A 19,227-nucleotide genomic window follows, 5' to 3' on the forward strand; every position below is an offset into this window, starting at 1 on the left:
GTGTGAATCCCCACTTTATTTCCTATCATAAAGAACACCTGTGGAAATGGGCCGTGGTTTTAGACATCCATCTGACTCCACAACAAGACATGACTGAATAGTTGAATAGTGTCTAATCCAAATAATCAGCACAATGTCAGGTGTTAGTGCAGGGCTGGAACAGAAACCTGCACACCCAGTAGCTAGATCTCTAGAAGCAAGGTTGGCCATGCAATTTCTAGGTCTATGCATCGTTGCTTTAACAGTATTGGTGTAGTCATACAACTTATTCTAACAGTAAACCAATAGCATATTTAGAGCATTTAGAAAGTATTTAGACCCCTTGACTTTTCTCACATTTTGTTACGTTACAGCCTTATTCTAAAATGTATTAAATAATATTGTTTTCCTCATCAATCTACACACAATACCCCATAATGACATCACAATACCCCATAATGACAAAGTGAAAAACAGAAATACCTTATTTACATAAGTATTTAGACCCTTTGCTATGAGACTCAAAATTGAGCTCAGGTGCATCCTGTTTCCATTAATCATCCTTGAGATGTTTCTACAACTTGATTGGAGTCTACCTGCCATAAATTCATGTCAGAGCAAAAACCAAGCCATGCGGTCGAAGGAATTGTCCGTAGAACTTCGAGACAGGATTGTGTCAAGGCACAGATCTGAGGAAGGGTGACACATTTTTTTGCAGTATTGAAGATCCCCCAAGAAGACAGTGGTCACCATCATTCTAAAATGGAAGACGTTTGGAACCACCAAGACTCATCCTAGAGCTGGCCTCCCGTTCAAACAGAACAATCAGGAGAGAAGGGCCTTGGTCAGGGAGGTGACCAAAAACCTGATGGTCACTATGACAGAGCTCAAGAGTTCCTCTGTGGAGATGGGAGAACCTTCCAGAAGGACAACCATCTAAACAGCACTCCATCAATCAGGCCTTTATGATAGAGTGGCCAGACGAAAGCCACTCCACAATAAAAGGCACATGACAGCCCACTTGGAGTTCGCATAAAGGCTTCTTAGACCATGAGAAACAAGATTCTCTGGTCTGATGAAACCAAGATTGAACTCTTGGCCTGAATGCCAAGCGTCACGTCTGGAGGATACCAGGCACCATCCCTACGGTAAAGCATAGTGTTGGCAGCATCATGCAGTGGAGATGTTTTTCAGTGGCAGGGACTGGCAGACTATTCAAGATTGAGGGAAAGATGAACGGAGCAAAGTACAAAACAATTTCCACTGATGAGGCTAATATCCATATCATGCTGAAATAATAGAACAGGAAGCAAACAATTAGGGTTCTACATTGTGACATTAAAATACTCCTACTACAATGTTAAAAAATTCTACATTGTGACATCATTAAAATACTCCTTCTACAATGTTAAAACATTCAACATTGTGACATTATTTCATTGATATCATGAAACAACTCCTTCATGTATGTATTTTCTGATGTTTGAGATACTCTGATTTTATCAGAGTATCTCTTGTCACATTGATCACAGCTATGGGATTTCTCTCCTGTGTGTGTTCTCTGGTGTATAGTCAGATGGTGAGATGTAAGAAAACTCTCCCCACATTGATTACAGCTATAAGATTTCTCTCCTGTGTGTTTTCTCTGGTATGACAACAGGTTGCTTGACTGAGTAAAACTCCTCCCACATTGAGTACAGCTATAAGATTTCTCTCCTGTGTGTGTTCTCTGGTGTACAATCCAATGGCTTGATGTCTAAAACTTTCCACATTGATCACAGCTAAAAGGTTTCTCTCCTGTGTGAATTCTCATGTGTACTTTTAGTGAATTTGATCTTAAGTAGCTCTTCCCACAATCAAAACAGTGGTGAGATTTCTCTCCTGTGTGTACTCGCTGGTGTATTTTAAGTTCTGATGAAGATTTGCATCCTTTCCCACAGTCAGATCAGCGGTGAGATTTCTTCCCTGTGGGTCTCTGCTGGTGTTTCTTGAGGTGTTCTGATCTGGAGGGACTCTTCTCTGCCTCGTCAGCATCATGATGTTGTTGAGGCTCCCCAGGGGATCCACGATAGTCACGTCTCTCTCCTGCGTGAACAACATGCCAGACAGATGGTTAAAGGCCCACAACAGCAGAAATCCACTGTGAAAGGTGATGCCAATAGCGTAGCCATGATGTTGTACAACAATTGACATCTGTAATGAATGTTAAAATTATTTGACTTAAGACAGTCAAGTGAGCAACAGTCATATTTTGTCTTGTTTTCACATTAGTAGTAACATCGATGATTGCAGGGAAGAAATAAGTTATTAAAGTTGTTGAACCCCTAAGCAGTGTGCCAGACAACTTTTGGTCTCCAATATAGGCCCCTTTCTGTGTTTACTAAAAGTGGCGCATGAGGGCGATGCGCATGCAATTTGGTTGCAGAAACTCCTCCATGCTAATGAGGAAACCACTAGTTATACCAATACCATAGACCTACTATAGGACCCATAACGTCACCTAACAATAACCTAGACCTAGGACTATAAATCATGTAATATTTCAGGTGAAACAAGGAAACTACAATGTCTTTGTCATGACATTTCACAACCTAATCATCAGATAATTTTGTCAATAATCTCACTAGGCTACTCTGTAATGTGTTGTCATTCTAAATGTCCTGAATAAAGGAAAATAGCTCTGTGTGTTGAACAATAGCCTATCCATCAAGGAACAGTTCTCTACACATTATGAGGTAAGTATCTCTGTCCAAACAGACTAACGAGACCCTACTGTAAATCAATCAGACAATAACACACTATAAACATCAATTTGTTAGGGATGTTGGAGCCAACGTGGAGCATGGCATAACTGTCTTTACCAGAGTAACGAATGAAGAAGCACTTTGGTTGTTGTTGCATGTCGTGGTGTTTGTCATGTGACTGTCATTCAGAAAAGGATTTCCTGGATCAGCTCATGATAGTTGAACATGTGACTGTAACTAAACATCTACAGTATTAAGTATTATGTGTAATTATTGAAGAACCGTGTAAATGACAGTATCCATTTGGGTGTTGTCAATAAAGTTAAGGTGACTCTCGGTTAGAACCATTGGATTTAGCAAACTCTGAAATGCTTTAGGATTTCTGTGCCCATGAAAACTGTTTTCACAGTGTAATATAAGGAGACACTAAATGTTACATAGTTAGAGTGCATTTCAGAGATCTGAATACAAAAAAACTGTCCTAACAGGACAATAACCTAAACCACAAGGCCAAATCTACACTGGAGGAGCTTACCAAGACGACATTGAATGTTCCTGAGTGGCCTAGTTACAGTTTGGACTTAAATCTTCTTGAAAGTCTATGGCAAGACTAGAAAATGGCTTTCTAGCAATGATCAACAACCAACTTGACAGAACATGAAGGATTTTAAAAATAATAATGAATATTCACATGAAGATCTGTCGCCTATTAGATGACATCACGACTTCCCATCAAGCCAACTCCTTGAATGCTCTACTACTTGAAGTGTCGATGACATCACCACTTCCTATCAAACTAACTAATTGAATGCTCTACTACTTGACAGTTGCAGTTGTTTATTAAACACTATTTTCAAAATAATATTTGTTTCCCTTTAGTATGTTTATACATTACTGTATTTATACATCGCTTTTCAACAGGAATTTTTTTTTTTTTTAAATCACTGGAGGACTTCATGAAGAATTCCGAATGTACAAAAACATATTCAAGTGTAGAATGTCCTTTAAAAATCACACACTAGCTCAACAACTGCAGAGTTTGTGTCCCTGTTTTATAAGATAGTACTCACTGTATTTACTGGTGTTAATCAGTTCTCCAGGCTTCTCTTCTTCGTCCTCCTCTAATGTGACAGTAATCTCACCCTCTTCATCCTTCATTCCAAAAACGTCTTCATCTTCTTTCACTTCATCCTCCACTCCAAAAACTGCATCTCCCTCCTTTTCTTTCACAGTAACATCCTCCTCCTCTTTCACTCTGAAGGAGTCTTTCTCTGTAACGTCTTTCTCTTCTTCTTTCACGGTAACGGCCTCACCCTCTACTTGTTTTTGTATTGTTACAGCCTCCTCTTCCTCCTCTTTCACGAGAGCTTCTTTCTCCGTCCAGCAGAGCTCTTCTTTAGCAGGAGAGTAGCTTAGTGAGCTCATGGTCGGGGATAATAGCTAGTTAGCATTAGCGACTAGACTGCTAACTTAACCAGCCAGCTAGCTGACTTACAACGTAAATATTAAATTAAATGGGGTAGCTAGTTGTTTCCACATAAGTATATTTAAATCATAGTGGCAATTAAACCACGAAATCGTATAAAGAACTTGAATGTTCCCACTTTGATGGCTAGCGAGCTGCTAGCGAGCTGCTGAGGTGGCTGCTAGCGAGCTGCTGAGGTGGCTGCAGTTGTTACACACACACACACACACACACACCGACAACACACACACTGCAGTTGTTGCAGAAGCGTTCCGTCCACTAGATTATACGTCACACTAGAAACATCGCCTGAAAGACACATATCGCCATCTGCTGTCTGGAGTGAGTAAACGCAGTTGAGGAGGGAAAACTTTTTTTATTCTTCATTGAATTATAATATTATAAAGCAGTTTAGGGAACGTTTTTTTCCTCTCCATTAAATAAGAATATTATTATTAACATGTACAAAGAGCAACAAGTGTTGTTCAGTTTTTACACTGGGAGCAGTGGTAAGGCTTTTCTCCTGTGTCCCCCCACTCATTCTCATTCAGGCTTCCCAACTGAATAAAACTCCACAGTGGGAACAGTGATAAGTCTGATCCCTCTCCTACCAAAGACAGAGTATTTAGTTAAATACGAAAAAGAGAACTGAATTAAACCTCCATAAAATAAAACTTTCTTCCTGCGAGGCTAGATTCCTCAAAAACCTGAAGTCAGTTTTCAGAACATACCATAATTTTCATAACTTGGTGGCTGCCCTAATAATAATAATAATGTAGAACATTAAATATAACCTTGCTTTCATGTTTATAGGCTGAGCAGAGCTCTATAATAGGGAATGGGAAAGGAGGATACCTTGTCAGTTGTACAACTGAATGCATTCAAATGAAATGTGTCTTCTGCATTTAACTCAACCCCTCTGAATCATAGAGGTGCGGGGTCTGCCTTAATTGCCATCCACGTCTTCGGTGCTCGGCTTTTCTTCAGTGTGTTTTCTCTCATGCCTTTTCAGGGTAGCTAACACGGTAAAACTCTTTCTACACTGGGAACATTGGAAAGGCTTTTCTCCTGTGTGTGTCCTCTCATGAGCTTTTAGGTCCCCTACTCTGGAAAATCTATTTTTACACTGGGAGCAGTGGTAAGGCTTTTCTCCTGTGTGTATTCTCTCATGCTCTTTTAGGTGCCCTCTCTGAGTAAAACTGTTTCCACAATGGGAACATTGGAATGGCTTTACTCCTGTGTGTATTCTCTCATGCCTTTTTAGGTTACTTAACACGATAAAACTCTTTCCACACTGGGAACATTGGAAAGGCTTTTCTCCTGTGTGTGTCCACTCATGCTCCTTCAGGCTCCTTGACTGAATAAAACTCATTCCACAATGGGAACAGTGATGAGGCTTTTCTCCTGTGTGTATTCTCTCATGCCTTTTCAGGTTAGCTAACACAGTAAAACGCTTTCTACACTGGGAACAATGGAAAGGTTCTTCTCCTGTGTGTGTCCACTCATGAGCTTTTAGGTCCCCTGATCGGGAAAATCTCTTTTCACACTGGAAGCAGTGGTAAGGCTTTTCTCCTCTGTGTATTCTCTCATGCCTTTTCAGATTAGCTAACAGGGTAAAAATCTTTCTACACTGGGAACACTGGAAAGGCTTTTCTTCTGTGTGTGTCCACTCATGTGCCTTCAGGCTCGCTAACTGAATAAAACTCATTCCACAGTGGGAACAGTGATAAGGACTTTCTCCTGTGTGTATTCTCTCATGCCTTTTCAGATTAGCTAACAGGGTAAAACTCTTTCCACACTGGGAACATTGGAAAGGCTTTTCTCCTGTGTGGGTCCTCTCATGAGCTTTTAGGTCCCCTGATCGGGAAAATCTCTTTTCACATAAGAAGCAGTGGTAAGGCTTTAATCCTGTGTGTGTACTCTCATGAGCTTTTAGGTCCCCTACTCGTGAAAAACTATTTTTACACTGGGAGCAGTGGTAAGGCTTTTCTCCTGTGTGTATTCTCTCATGCTCTTGTAGGTGCCCTCTCTGAATAAAACTCTTTCCACAATGGGAACACTGGAATGGCTTTACTCCTGTGTGTATTCTCTCATGCCTTTTCAGGTTATTTAACACAGTAAAACTCTTTCCACACTGGGAACAGTGATAAGGCTTTTCTCCTGTGTGCGTCCACTCATGCTCCTTCAGGCTTCCTAACTGAATAAAACTCTTTCCACATTGGGAACATTGGAAAGGCTTTTCTCCTGTGTGTGTCCTCTCATGAGCTTTTAAGTCCCCTGATCCGGAAAATCTCTTTTCACATTGGAAGCAGTGGTATGGCTTTTCTCCTGTGTGTGTCCTCTCATGGCGTTTTAGGTTCCCTAACCAGCGAAAACTCTTTTCACAGTGGGAGCAGTGGTGTTGTCTCACTGGTTTGGATGTCTCTGGGTCTGGTTCCCCTGAAGGACTCTTCCTGCTGTCATAGCGAGAGTCTGCTCTTTCTCCTGTCAAAGACAAACAATATCTAGTTATACAGAGACCTAAATGAAACCTCCACATGATAAAACTGTCTTCCTATGAGGTTTAATCTAGACTAGATCCCTCAATAAATGAGCAGAACTGGTCATCACAGAGTGGCTGTAGTGCTTTGTAGGCTGGGTAAATCCATTTGAATTCAATACATTTTTGACAGCATCCCTTTTGATTTAAAAAAAAAAGCTTTCCTTACATGTTTGCCTATGGAAGAAGTGGTAAAAAAGTGACTTTTTGTAACAATGCAAAAACATTCATGAGATATACACTATCAGTCAAAAGTTTGGACACACCTAGTCATTCATGGGTTTTTCTTTATTTTTACTATTTTCTACATTGTAGAATAATAGTGAAGACATGACAACTATGAAATAACACATATGGAATCATGTAGTAACCAAAAAAGTGGTAAACAAATCAAAATATATTTTAGATTCTTCAAAGTAGCCACCCTTTGCCTTGATGACAGCTTTGCACACTCTTGGCAGTGTCTCAACCAGCTTCACCTGGAATGCTTTTCCAACAGTCTTGAAGGAGTACCCACATACGCTGAGCACTTGTTGCCTGCTTTTCCTTCACTTTGCGGTCCAACTCATCCCAAACCATTTCAATTGGGTTGAGGTCGGGTGATTGTGGAGGCCAGGTCATCTGATGCAGCACTCCATCACTCTCCTTTTTGGTCGAATAGCCCTTACAGCCTGGAGGTGTGTGGGGTCATTGTCCTGTTGAAAAACAAATGATAGTGGGACTAAGCGCAAACCAGATGGGATGGCGTATCGCTTCAGAATGCAGTGGTAGCCAGACAGGTGTGTGCCTTTCCAAATCATGTCCGATCAATTGAATTTACCACAGGTGGACTCCAATCAAGTTGTAGAAACATCTCAATGATGATCAATGGAAACAGTATGCACCTGAACTCAATTTCAAGTCTCATAGCAAACGGTCTGAATACTTATGTAAATTAAGGTATCTGTTTTTTCTTTTTAATAAATGTGACATGTTTTCTACAAACCTATTTTAGCTTTTTCATTATGAGGTATTGTGTGTACAGTCGTGGACAAAAGTTTTGATAATGACACAAATATTAATTTTCAAAGTCTGCTGCCTCAGTTTGTATGATGGCAATTTGCATATACTCCAAAATGTTATGAAGAGTGATCAGATGAATTGCAAAGTCCCTCTTTGCCATGCAAATGAACTGAATCCCCCAAAAACATTTCCACTGCATTTCAGCCCTGCCACAAAAGGACCAGCTGACATCATGTCAGTGATTCTCTCGTTAACACAGGTGTGAGTGTTGACGAGGACAAGGCTGGAGATCACTCTGTCATGCTGATTGAGTTTGAATAACAGATGAAGTTTCAAAAGGAGGGTGGTGCTTGGAATCATTGTTCTTCCTCTGTCATCCATGGTTACCTGCAAAGAAACACGTGCTGTAATCATTGCTTTGCACAAAAAGGGCTTCACAGGCAAGGATATTGCTGCCGGTAAGATTGCACCTAAATCAACCATTTATCGGATCATCAAGAACTTCAAGGAGAGCGGTTCAATTGTTGTGAAGGCTTCAGGGTGTCCAAGAAAGTCCAGCAAGTGCCAGGACCGTCTCCTAAAGTTGATTCAGCTGCGGGATCGGGGCACCACCAATACAGAGCTTGCTCAGGAATGGCAGCAGGCAGGTGTGAGTGCATCTGCACACACAGTGACGCGAAGACTTTTGGAGGATGGCCTGGTGTCAAGAAGGGCAGCAAAGAAGCCACTTCTCTTCAGGAAAAACATCAGGGACAGACTGATATTCTGCAAAAGGTACAGGGATTGGACTGCTGAGGACTGGGGTAAAGTCCTTTTCTCTGATGAATCCCAATTCCGACTGTTTGGGGCATCCGGAAAAAAGCTTGTCCGGAGAAGACAAGGTGAGCACTACCATCAGTCCTGTGTCATGCCAACAGTAAAGCATTCTGAGACCATTCATGTGTGGGGTTGCTTCTCAGCCAAGGGAGTGGGCTCACTCACAATTTTGCCTAAGAACACAGCCATGAATAAAGAATGGTACCAACACATCCTCCGAGAGCAACTTCTCCCAACCATCCAGGAACAGTTTGGTGACGAACAATGCCTTATCCAGCATGATGCTCCATAAGGCAAAAGTGATAACCAAGTGGCTCGGGGAACAAAACATCGATATTTTGGTTCCCTTGCCAGGAAACTCCCCAGACCTTAATCCCATTGAGAACTTGTGGTCAATCCTCAAGAGGCGGGTGGACAAACAAAAACCCACAAATTCTGACAAACTCCAAGCATTGATTATGCAAGAATGGGCTGCCATCAGTCAGGATGGGGCACAGAAGTTAATTGATAGCATGCCAGGGCGGATTGCAAAGGTCTTGAAAAAGAAGGGTCAACACTGGAAATATTGACTCTTTGCATCAACTTCATGTAATTGTCAATAAAAGCCTTTGACACTTATGAAAGGCTTGTAATTATACTTCAGTATTCCATAGTAACATCTGACAAAAATATCTAAAGACACTGAAGCAGCAAACTTTGTGGAAATTAATATTTGTGTAATTCTCAAAACGTAATTGATGAGGATTGTTATTTATTTAATCCATAGTAGAATAAGGCTGTAACGTAACAAAATGTGGAAAGACAGTGACATAAATAAGGGGTTAAAGACACATTTTATTTTGTATATATCTCAGATACATTTTATCTCTTAGATACAGGTCAGACACTTCAGAACAAACTTCCTTTAGATTTTTTGGGGGAAACAATGTTACTATGGTTACTGTTGTTCCATGTTGTGAATGTTATCCAATGTGTTACTATGGTTACTGTTCCATGTTGTGAATGTTATCCATTGTGTTACTGTGGTTACTGTTGTTCCATGTTGTGAATGTTATCCAATGTGTTACTATGGTTACTCTTGTTCCATGTTGTGAATGTTATCCAATGTGTTACTATGGTTACTGTTGTTCCATGTTGTGAATGTTATCCAATGTGTTACTATAGTTAGTGTTGTTCCATGTGTTTCTACAGTACTATACTGGGGAAGCCCTTCATGTTGGAGGGTGTTTTATCTTTGACACTTCAGCAACTGGTTACAGTGTGTTATTACAAGGCGTGGAGATGGTTGCATGGAAGTTCCTTTATATAATGTGGAACTGGAATCTGACCTTTTGTCTCATTCCGTTGTCGTTGGAGTGAGGCCTAGCCTACCGGTGAAATATTGGGAAATTATTTGGCTGGAGGGAAGGTTGTGCCAAATCCTGTTGTTTGTAAGGAACTCAGAATTGAGGAACCTGATGGGTTATCAGAAAAGTACCCTACAGTGTTCCCAGCATGTGCCATTACACGTGCTCTGTCTAAGAAAGTCACCGGGAGCAAGTCTAGTGTTGAGGATGTCAGCGATCCCACCATGGTCCATCTGTCTGAGACGTTTATGGGTGATCCTGATTTCGGTAAACCTCCTGAGTTGACCTCTCCTTTGAAAACCCCAAAGGTGAGAGTTCATAGAACCTCTGAATGAAGAGAGGATCCCTACAGATGACATATGGATGTTTCTAGGAAGCAGCTGATTGCTGAACAGAGTAAAGATGTTTCTAGGAAGCAGCAGATTGCTGGAGAGAGTAAAGATGTTTCCCTCTCCCCTCTTTTTGCTGAGATACATCCAGGGGAGGAGTTTAATGAAGTTTGTGTTGGTAATTTTGACAGAAATGGCGCTCCAACGAGGAAATGGAGCTCTAACGAGGAAACGGCATTCTAATGAGGAAATGGCGTTCTCGCGCCACTTCTGGACAAGACGATTGGCCCAGTTTATATCAAATTGTTGTTCCAGTTGCGCTTCGACAAGAGATACTGAGGTTGGCTCACGATGGTAGTATGGCAGGTCACCTTGGGGTCAACAAGACGTCTGAAACAGGATGTTGTGGCTCACGATGGTAGTATGGCAGGCCATTTTGGGGTCAACAAGATGTCTGAAACAGGATGTTGTGGCTCACGATGGTAGTATGGCAGGCCATCTTGGGGTCAACAAGACGTCTGAAACAGGATGTTGTAGCTCACTGTAAATCCCGTGGCGTTTGCCAGCGGACAGGTAAACCGAACCAAGCTGTACCGGTTGCACCTTTGCAGCCTATTCCTGCTTTTGACAAACCTTTCAGCAGGGTTCTGGTGGACTGTGTTGGTCCTTTGCCCAAAGCCAAGAGTGGTAAGTATTTCAGTTAACTAGTGATAGACTATTTACAATGCAGACATGATATAGTAGTTCATATGTATCTGGTTGAGTGTACTCTTCTGTTTGAGAGATATTTTTGGCATTCTTGCCGGGGAACGTCACAATGGATGTTAAAAAAAAACACTTTCCTACATTTCCGCGCATCAGGCCAAGTAGTTCTATGCTCAGTTGGGTGCTCCCTCAACATGATCAGGACAGAGAAACCAGACATGCTCATTGCTCACATGGAGTACTCCAAACAAAAAGACAATGAAAAAATGGACAAATGTTGTAAATGATGGTTCTGAAATAAACCAAAACTGGTTTCTCACAAGCGTAGCAGGTTTTGAACAGACGTTTCCACTCCGAGAATGACAATGGTAAATGACTGTAAGGAAATTCTGAAGAGAGACTCACCTATATCTTCACCACACAACCCTCCCCTTCTTCTCAATAATCAGCGAGGCCAATTGCCACACGCGCTGCCCAAATAGGCATAAGCCTCCAAGCTTGTGATTTGAAACCAAACACAGGTATTTTTTTAAAGACGCTAATGATTCCTGATTCCTCAGTGGCAACGTCATGCTTTCTGGTGAAGTATTTTATTGATTTCTGTATAGACAGGAGTAATTATATCATTTGGGACAATTTATTTAACCTGTTTAGGATAGAGGGCAGTATTTTCACGGCCGGATAAAAAACGTACCCGATTTAATCTGGTTATTACTCCTGCCCAGAAACTATAATATGCATATAATTATTTGATTTGGATAGAAAACACCCTAACGTTTCTAAAACTGTTTGAATGGTGTCTGTGAGTATAACAGAACTCATATGGCAGGCCAAAACCTGAGAAGATTCTATATGGGAAGTGCCCTGTCTGACCATTTCTTGTCCTTCTATAGCCTCTTTATCAAAAATAGAGGATCTCTGCTGTAACGTGACATTTTCTAAGGCTCCCATAGGCTCTCAGAAGGCACCAGAACGTGGAATGAGATCTCTGCAGTCCCTGGGCGAAAAACAGTAGGGGTTTTGGAAAGTGGTCGTTCTGAGAACAATGACACTGGCGCGCCTGTGCATGTGAAGACTCCATTTTCTATTTTCAGTGTTTGAACGAAAACAAGGTCTCCCGGGAATATTATCGCTATTTTACGAGAAAAATCGCATAAAATTGATTTTAAACAGCGTTTGACATGCTTCGAAGTACGGTAATGGAATATTTAGAATTTTTTTGTCACGATACGCGCCGGCGCGTCACCCTTCAGATAGTGTCTTGAACGCAAGAACAAAACACAGCTATTTGGATATAACTATGGATTATTTGGAACCAAAACAACATTGTGTGTTGAAGTAGAAGTCCTGGGAGTGCATTCTGACGAAGAACAGCAAAGGTAATCCAATTATTCTTATAGTAAATCTGAGTTTGGTGAGTGCCAAAATAGCTAGCCATGATGGCCGGGCTATCTACTCAGAATATTGTAAAATGTGCTTTCACCGAAAAGCTATTTTAAAATCGGACACCGCGATTGCATAAAGGAGTTCTTTATCTATAATTCTTAAAATAATTGTTATGTTTTTTGTGAACGTTTATCGTGAGTAATTTAGTAAATTCACCGGAAGTTTTCGGTGGGTATGCTAGTTCTGACCATATATATATTGATTGCAATCGTTCCCGAATGAGTGAGCGTTCATGTGCAAAGGATTAGCATTTCAATTGTTAATATTTATCAACTCTGTAGTGTCTTCTCAGCTGACCCCCACCCCCCCTTTTGTCTAACGAGCCACGATGCCAGTTTAGCCCACTAGGGCACATTCTCCTATCATTTCCTTGTAACCATATCTGTTTGTTTATGCATTTCTGTGAATTATTTAGTTTAGTAAATAAATGATTTTAAGACAATTGAGGTATGGATGACTCATAGTGAAGACTGGGTTTGTGCAGATAACCAACAATTTACGACATTTGGAATGAGACCAAGGTAAAGAATACGTCATTAAATCAGAAGACTCAGAGATCAGATATTATGATATCTGAAAGTTATATTAGGAAAATTATAACTTTGTAATCTGAATATTTTCCTTGGTACCCCGACCTCGTAGTTAATTACAGTTACACGATTAATCAGTTTAATCACGTAATAATAATTACAGAGAGTTATTTGATAAACATGTCTTCCGTTTTAATGATGCCAAAGACACGACATAGTGGTGGGTCTAACAGAACAGGAGAGAAATGACAGTGGTGGGTCTAATAGAACCAGTTGGACCCACCACTATTTCAATTCTCTCCTGTTCTATTAGACCCACCACTATGTCATTTCTCTCCTGTTCTATTAGACCCACCACTACGCCATTTCTCTCCTGTTCTATTAGACCCACCACTATGTCATTTCTCTCCTGTTCTATTAGACCCACCACTACGCCATTTCTCTCCTGTTCTATTAGACCCACCACTATGTCATTTCTCTCCTGTTCTATAAGACCCACCACTATGTCGTTTCTCTTCTGTTCTATTAGACCCACCACTACGTCATTTCTCTCCTGTTCTATTAGACCCACCACTACGCCATTTCTCTCCTGTTCTATTAGACCCACCACTATGTCATTTCTCTCCTGTTCTATTAGACCCACCACTATGTCATTTCTCTCCTGTTCTATTAGACCCACCACTATGTCATTTCTCTCCTGTTCTATTGGACCCAACACTATGTCATTTCTCTCCTGTTCTATTAGACCCACCACTATGTCATTTCTCTCCTGTTCTATTGGACCCACCACTATGTCATTTCTCTCCTGTTCTATTAGACCCACCACTACGCCATTTCTCTCCTGTTCTATTAGACCCACCACTATGTCATTTCTCTCCTGTTTTGTTAGACCCACCACTATGTAATTTCTCTCCTGTTCTATTAGACCCACCACTATGCCATTTCTCTCCTGTTCTATTGGACCCACCACTATGTCATTTCTCTCCTGTTCTACTGGACCCACCACTATGTCATTTCTCTCCTGTTCTATTGGACCCACCACTATGTCATTTCTCTCCTGTTCTATTAGACCCACCACTATGTAATTTCTCTCCTGTTCTATTAGACCCACCACTATGTCATTTCTCTCCTATTCTATTAGACCCACCACTATGTCATTTCTCTCCTATTCTATTAGACCCACCACTATGTAATTTCTCTCCTGTTCTGTTAGACCCACCACTATGTCATTTCTCTCCTGTTCTGTTAGACCCACCACTATGTCATTTCTCTCCTGTTCTATTAGACCCACCACTATGTCATTTCTCTCCTGTTCTATTAGACCCACCACTATGTCATTTCTCTCCTGTTCTATTAGACCCACCACTATGTCATTTCTCTCCTGTTCCATTAGACCCACCACTATGTCATTTCTCTCCTGTTTTGTTAGACCCACCACTATGTCATTTCTCTCCTGTTCTATTAGACCCACCACTGTCATTTCTCTCCTGCTCTATTGGACCCACCACTATGCCATTTCTCTCCTGTTCTATTGGACCCACCACTATGCCATTTCTCTCCTGTTCTATTGGACCCACCACTATGTCATTTCGCTCCTGTTCTATTGGACCCACCACTATGTCATTTCTCTCCTGTTCTATTGGTTTTCATATCAACTTTATTTCGTTGTCCCGAAGCCAAAAGGCACAATCCTAGTTGTTGCAGCTTTAGACTCCCCCTCTTTCTAAGTTTCTAACAGAGATTTTCATCTCTGTCAGATATGAACCTCTATCAGGTGGACTGTATAGAACGGTGTGTTCATCTCTGTCAGACATGAACCTCTACCAGGTGGACTGTATAGAACGATGTGTTCTAATAAAAACACTATAGGAGTTGTCTCCAGATGGCTATGCATATTCATGACATGAGTAGTAGCTTTGCATTTCTCTCCATTGAATACAGGCGGTTGACGTCAACAACCCTCATAGAATATATATAAAAATAGATTACAATAATAAGAAGTATCCACCAATCCAAAGAAAGGGTAGGCAGGAGCTAGAGAAACAGCAGTGGTGCTTTCTGGACAACGACTCCCCTTGTTTGGGCGGAGAGTCATCTTGTCAGTATATCCATAATCTTTGGTGTAGCCAACCCAACTCTCGCATGGCACTATTGGGGGGCACGGTGTGTAGTAAAACATCACTACACGAAAATCACAACATGCCGTGCCCCCCAGATATATATTTGAGAAGGGTCTATGTTAAGTCACTTTTTGGAAACGGAATGGAGAAAACAAGAGGTAGCTTTCTCTCCACGTCGTCTGATTCTAGACATATCAGTCATCATCCTAGGGCCCTCCGTTGAAGAGGTATTGACGAGCCAACTCCGAATATCCAAAGTTAAAAACAAATTTAAGGCGGCACTTACTGGTGTTAATCAGATCTCCTATCTCCTCCTCTTCATCTTTCAATGTGACAGTAATCTCGCCTTCCTTCTTCACTCCAAAAACGACATCCTCCTCTTTCTCAGTAACATCCTCCTCCTCTTTCACTCTGAACGCGTCTTCCTCTTCTTTCACTGTAACGTCTTTCTCTTCTTCTTTCACTGTATCAGCCTCCTCACCCGCTACTTCTTGTTTTACTGTGACATCCTCCTCTTCCTTCTCCTCTTTCACGACAATGTTCAGCCCCAGAGCTTCTTTCTCCGTCCAGCCGACCTCCTCTTCTTTAACAGGAGGGGAGTAGTTTAGGGAGCTCATGTTCGGATATGTTAGCTAGCTAGCTATCATTAGCGACTAAGCTAGTGCTAACTTAACCAGCCAGCTACTATAGCTGACTAATACAAAATAACGTAATATTACATGACATGGGTTAACAAGAAGATACGACAGAAGTGTGTCTAAACCACAGCAGCTAATATACACCGAAAGCGTATAAATAGCTTGAATATGTTGGCTAGCAAGCTACCGAGGTGATGACTAGCTGTTTTTGAACAACCGTCCACTAGATTATACGTCACGCTATCAGCATCGCCTGAAAGACGCACATCGCCGTCTGCTGACTGGAGTGGGAAACGCATTTGAGGATCATATTTTATTTTCAGACAAAGATTATTTAAAATGAATTTAATTAAATAATACCATTATATTGACACATACAAAGACAGGAATATGTTGATTGTTTAGTGCGAATAAAAAATGTTTACCACAGCATATTTAAGGCCGTTTCATTAAGTCATACTACATCTAAATTGGCAGCTAGCTACTGTAGGTCTATACTGCTCCTACAAGGTGTAACAATACCTCATATAGATGTATATAAGGAACAGACTAGGTCTATACTGCTCCTACATGGTGTAACAATACATCATATAGATGTATATAATGAACAGACTAGGTCTATACTGCTCCTACATGGTGTAACAATACATCATGTAGATGCATATAATGAACAGACTAGGTCTATACTGCTCCTACATCGTGTAACAAAAGTTTGGGGTCACTTAGAAATGTCCTTGTTTTTGAAAGAAAATCAAAAAAAATTGTCCATTAAAATAACATCAAATTGATCAGAAATACAGTGTAGACATTCTTAATGTTGTAAATGACTATTGTAGCTGGAAACGGCTGATTTCTTATGGAATATCTACATAGGCGTACAGAGGCCCGTTATCAGCAACCATCACTCCTGTGTTCCAATGGCACGTAGTGTTAGCTAATCCAAGTTTATCATTTTAAAAGGCTAATTTATCATTAGAAAACCCTTTTGCAATTATGTTAGCACAGCTGAAAACTGTTGTGCTGATTTAACAAAGCTTTTGTAAACAGTGCGTGGGCCTTGTTCTTTAACAAAGCTTTTGTAAACAGTGTTGTTGCATAACAATCAGGCAGTAGAACAACAATAATCATCACCCTCTTGACCAATCTTCCCTCTCCTTAACATTGGGTTTAATTCAGACCCTGTAAGTGTGCTAGGTTTTCACTGGGTTTAATTCAGACCCTGTCAGTATGCCAGGTTATCACTGGGTTTAATTCAGACCCTGTCAGTATGCCAGGTTATCATTGGGTTTAATTCAGACCCTGTCAGTATGCCAGGTTATCATTGGGTTTAATTCAGACCCTGTCAGTGTGCCAGGTGGACATTGGGTTTGATTCAGACCCTGCCAGTGTACCAGGTGGACATTGGGTTTGATTCAGACCCTGCCAGTGTATCAGGTGGACATTGCGTTTGATTCAGACCCTGCCAGTGTACCAGGTGGACATTGGGTTTGATTCAGACCCTGCCAGTGTACCAGGTGGACATTGGGTTTCATTCAGACCCTGCCAGTGTACCAGGTGGACATTGGGTTTGATTCAGACCCTGCCAGTGTATCAGGTGGACATTGGGTTTGATTCAGACCCTGCCAGTGTACCAGGTGGACATTGGGGTTGATTCAGACCCTGCCAGCATGGCCAGAAATGTACTCCAAGGTCAGTAACTTATAACCACAGAACCACCCCAGACCTTTCATGCATGACTAAAAACACCTAAGTATTAGATGTACTGCCCTGGTCTAGTATGTCACTGCCTCGGACACCATTCACAATGCTGGCTGAGGTACGAGTAAAACATGACATATTATTTCCTAATTGTAAGAAATTCCCCAATCTTTTAAAAAAAAGATCTGAAATGGCAAGGCTTTAGTTCAGTGGGCTTTTCCATTGTTGAGGAAAGCAGGGGAAGTGTTGTGAGTAACAGAACTGCCTACGATGTGGCGGAGTGGACGCTGCTCACTGATTGGCTGTAGTGACAAGGGTCCCTCCAAAAATCTATCACTATTCCAACTCAAATTCTCCCCCAAATCCACCACTAATAGGCCAAGCCTCCACAGACCCTGTCTTGTATCGACAAACAGAACAAATCATTTCACATTCAAATATATCATTTTAAATAGCTCAATTCAATCCAGCTGGGCCTTTTTAACACAGACAGTTGTTCCTGCTGTAGATGTTATGCCTTTGTACTGATCTAGGATCAGTTCTCCTCCACAATGCATACACAGTACCTTTCAATTGTTTGGACACACCTACAAATTCTATGTTTTTTCTTTATTTTAACTATTGTCTACATTGTAGAATAATAGTGAAGACAACACAACTATGAAATAACTCATATGGAATCATGTAGTAACCAAAAAAGTGTTAAACAAATCTAAATATATTTTATATTTGAAATCCTTCAAAGTAGCCACCCTTTGCCTTGATGACAGCTTTTCACACTCTTTGCATTCCCTCAACCAGCTTCACCTGGAATGCTTTTCCAACAGTCTTGAAGGAGTTCCCACATATGCTGAGCGCTTGTTGGCTGCATTTCCTTCACTCTGCGGTCCGATTCATGATAGGAGATGGAATGATGGTCAAAAGATAAAAGTAAAAGTTTAAAAAAAGTCTAAATAAAACATAATAAAAAGTACATTTCAATGACACTAAGTTGTAGTGTTTTTACAACTAATGCCGGTTTGCCTGAGGCTGATGCCGTGCAGGTGTTGGAACATATGCATATACACACACTCTCATTCAAATAAACACATACAAGAACACACACATACATGTAATAGTGCCAGACATGCACACAAACATATAAAGTGGGCATTGCTGTTATGATTTGAGTTGTCCTTGATGTCCTTTGTTTTAAATGTATTATTTTGTTTTCTTTTTTTGCATTGTTGTTTGCTGTTTTCTTCTGTCTTTTCCTTTTTTCTCTTTAGTTCATTCTCTTGGTTGTTGGTGCATTGGGGGGTTCTTGGGGGGTGGGGAATGGAATTAATTGTATTTTTCTTTTTTTCCGGGGGTGGGGGGGGGGGGGGGGACTGTGGGAGGGGTCTCGAATGGTTGGGGGACAGCTATTGTGGAACTGTGGGGGGATCTTGAAGGGTTCGGGTTTCACAAGATTGTGATCATGAAAAAGGAAACTATGACATATATTTTATATCGCTATCATGCACACGCATCCTCACACATAAGGATGGCTCTGTTGCGGAAAGACTGATACATGTTTGATAGTGTCCTGATGCTGTATTGTTTGTCCTTCGTGTTCTAATACTTTAATGTTACCCCTTCCTTGTGTTTTTTTGTCATAAATAATAATATATATTTTTTTAAATCACTTACTGTTGAGAGTTAGAATAGAAGAAAAGACAAGGTGTAATTTCAAAATGTGGTTGTGCATCAGCAGTTTTTCTCTTGAAAAAAAATAAAGAGGGGGGGAAAAGTACATTCTACACAAATTACCTTCATTATATCAAAGAACAAATGTGTGTGCCTGAGGGGAAATTAACTTTCATACAGCCAAAAGGGGTGAGAAGTTACA

General features: G+C 40.9%; 2 protein-coding genes across 2 annotated transcripts; both read right to left on the minus strand.

Annotated features, from left to right (window-relative positions):
• LOC145859421 (uncharacterized) lies at positions 1 to 4,397 on the minus strand. Its single transcript, XM_082958714.1, has 2 exons — positions 3,794 to 4,397; positions 1 to 2,064 (listed from the first exon to the last, which is right to left on the minus strand). The coding sequence occupies exons 1-2, from the start codon at positions 4,146 to 4,148 to the stop codon at positions 1,925 to 1,927; spliced, it is 495 nt and encodes a 164-aa protein (XP_082814840.1). The 5' UTR covers positions 4,149 to 4,397; the 3' UTR covers positions 1 to 1,924.
• Positions 4,398 to 4,544: 147 nt separating this feature from the next.
• LOC106564406 (uncharacterized) lies at positions 4,545 to 15,877 on the minus strand. The gene is made up of 2 exons (XM_014130500.3): positions 15,308 to 15,877; positions 4,545 to 6,672 (listed from the first exon to the last, which is right to left on the minus strand). Exons 1-2 carry the CDS (start codon positions 15,636 to 15,638, stop codon positions 5,135 to 5,137), a joined length of 1,869 nt encoding a protein of 622 aa, XP_013985975.3. The 5' UTR covers positions 15,639 to 15,877; the 3' UTR covers positions 4,545 to 5,134.
• Between the last annotated feature and the right edge of the window lie 3,350 nt (positions 15,878 to 19,227).

This window comes from Salmo salar, chromosome 12 (assembly GCF_965601325.2).
Source record: "Salmo salar chromosome 12, fSalSal1, whole genome shotgun sequence".
Classification (NCBI taxonomy): domain Eukaryota; kingdom Metazoa; phylum Chordata; class Actinopteri; order Salmoniformes; family Salmonidae; genus Salmo; species Salmo salar.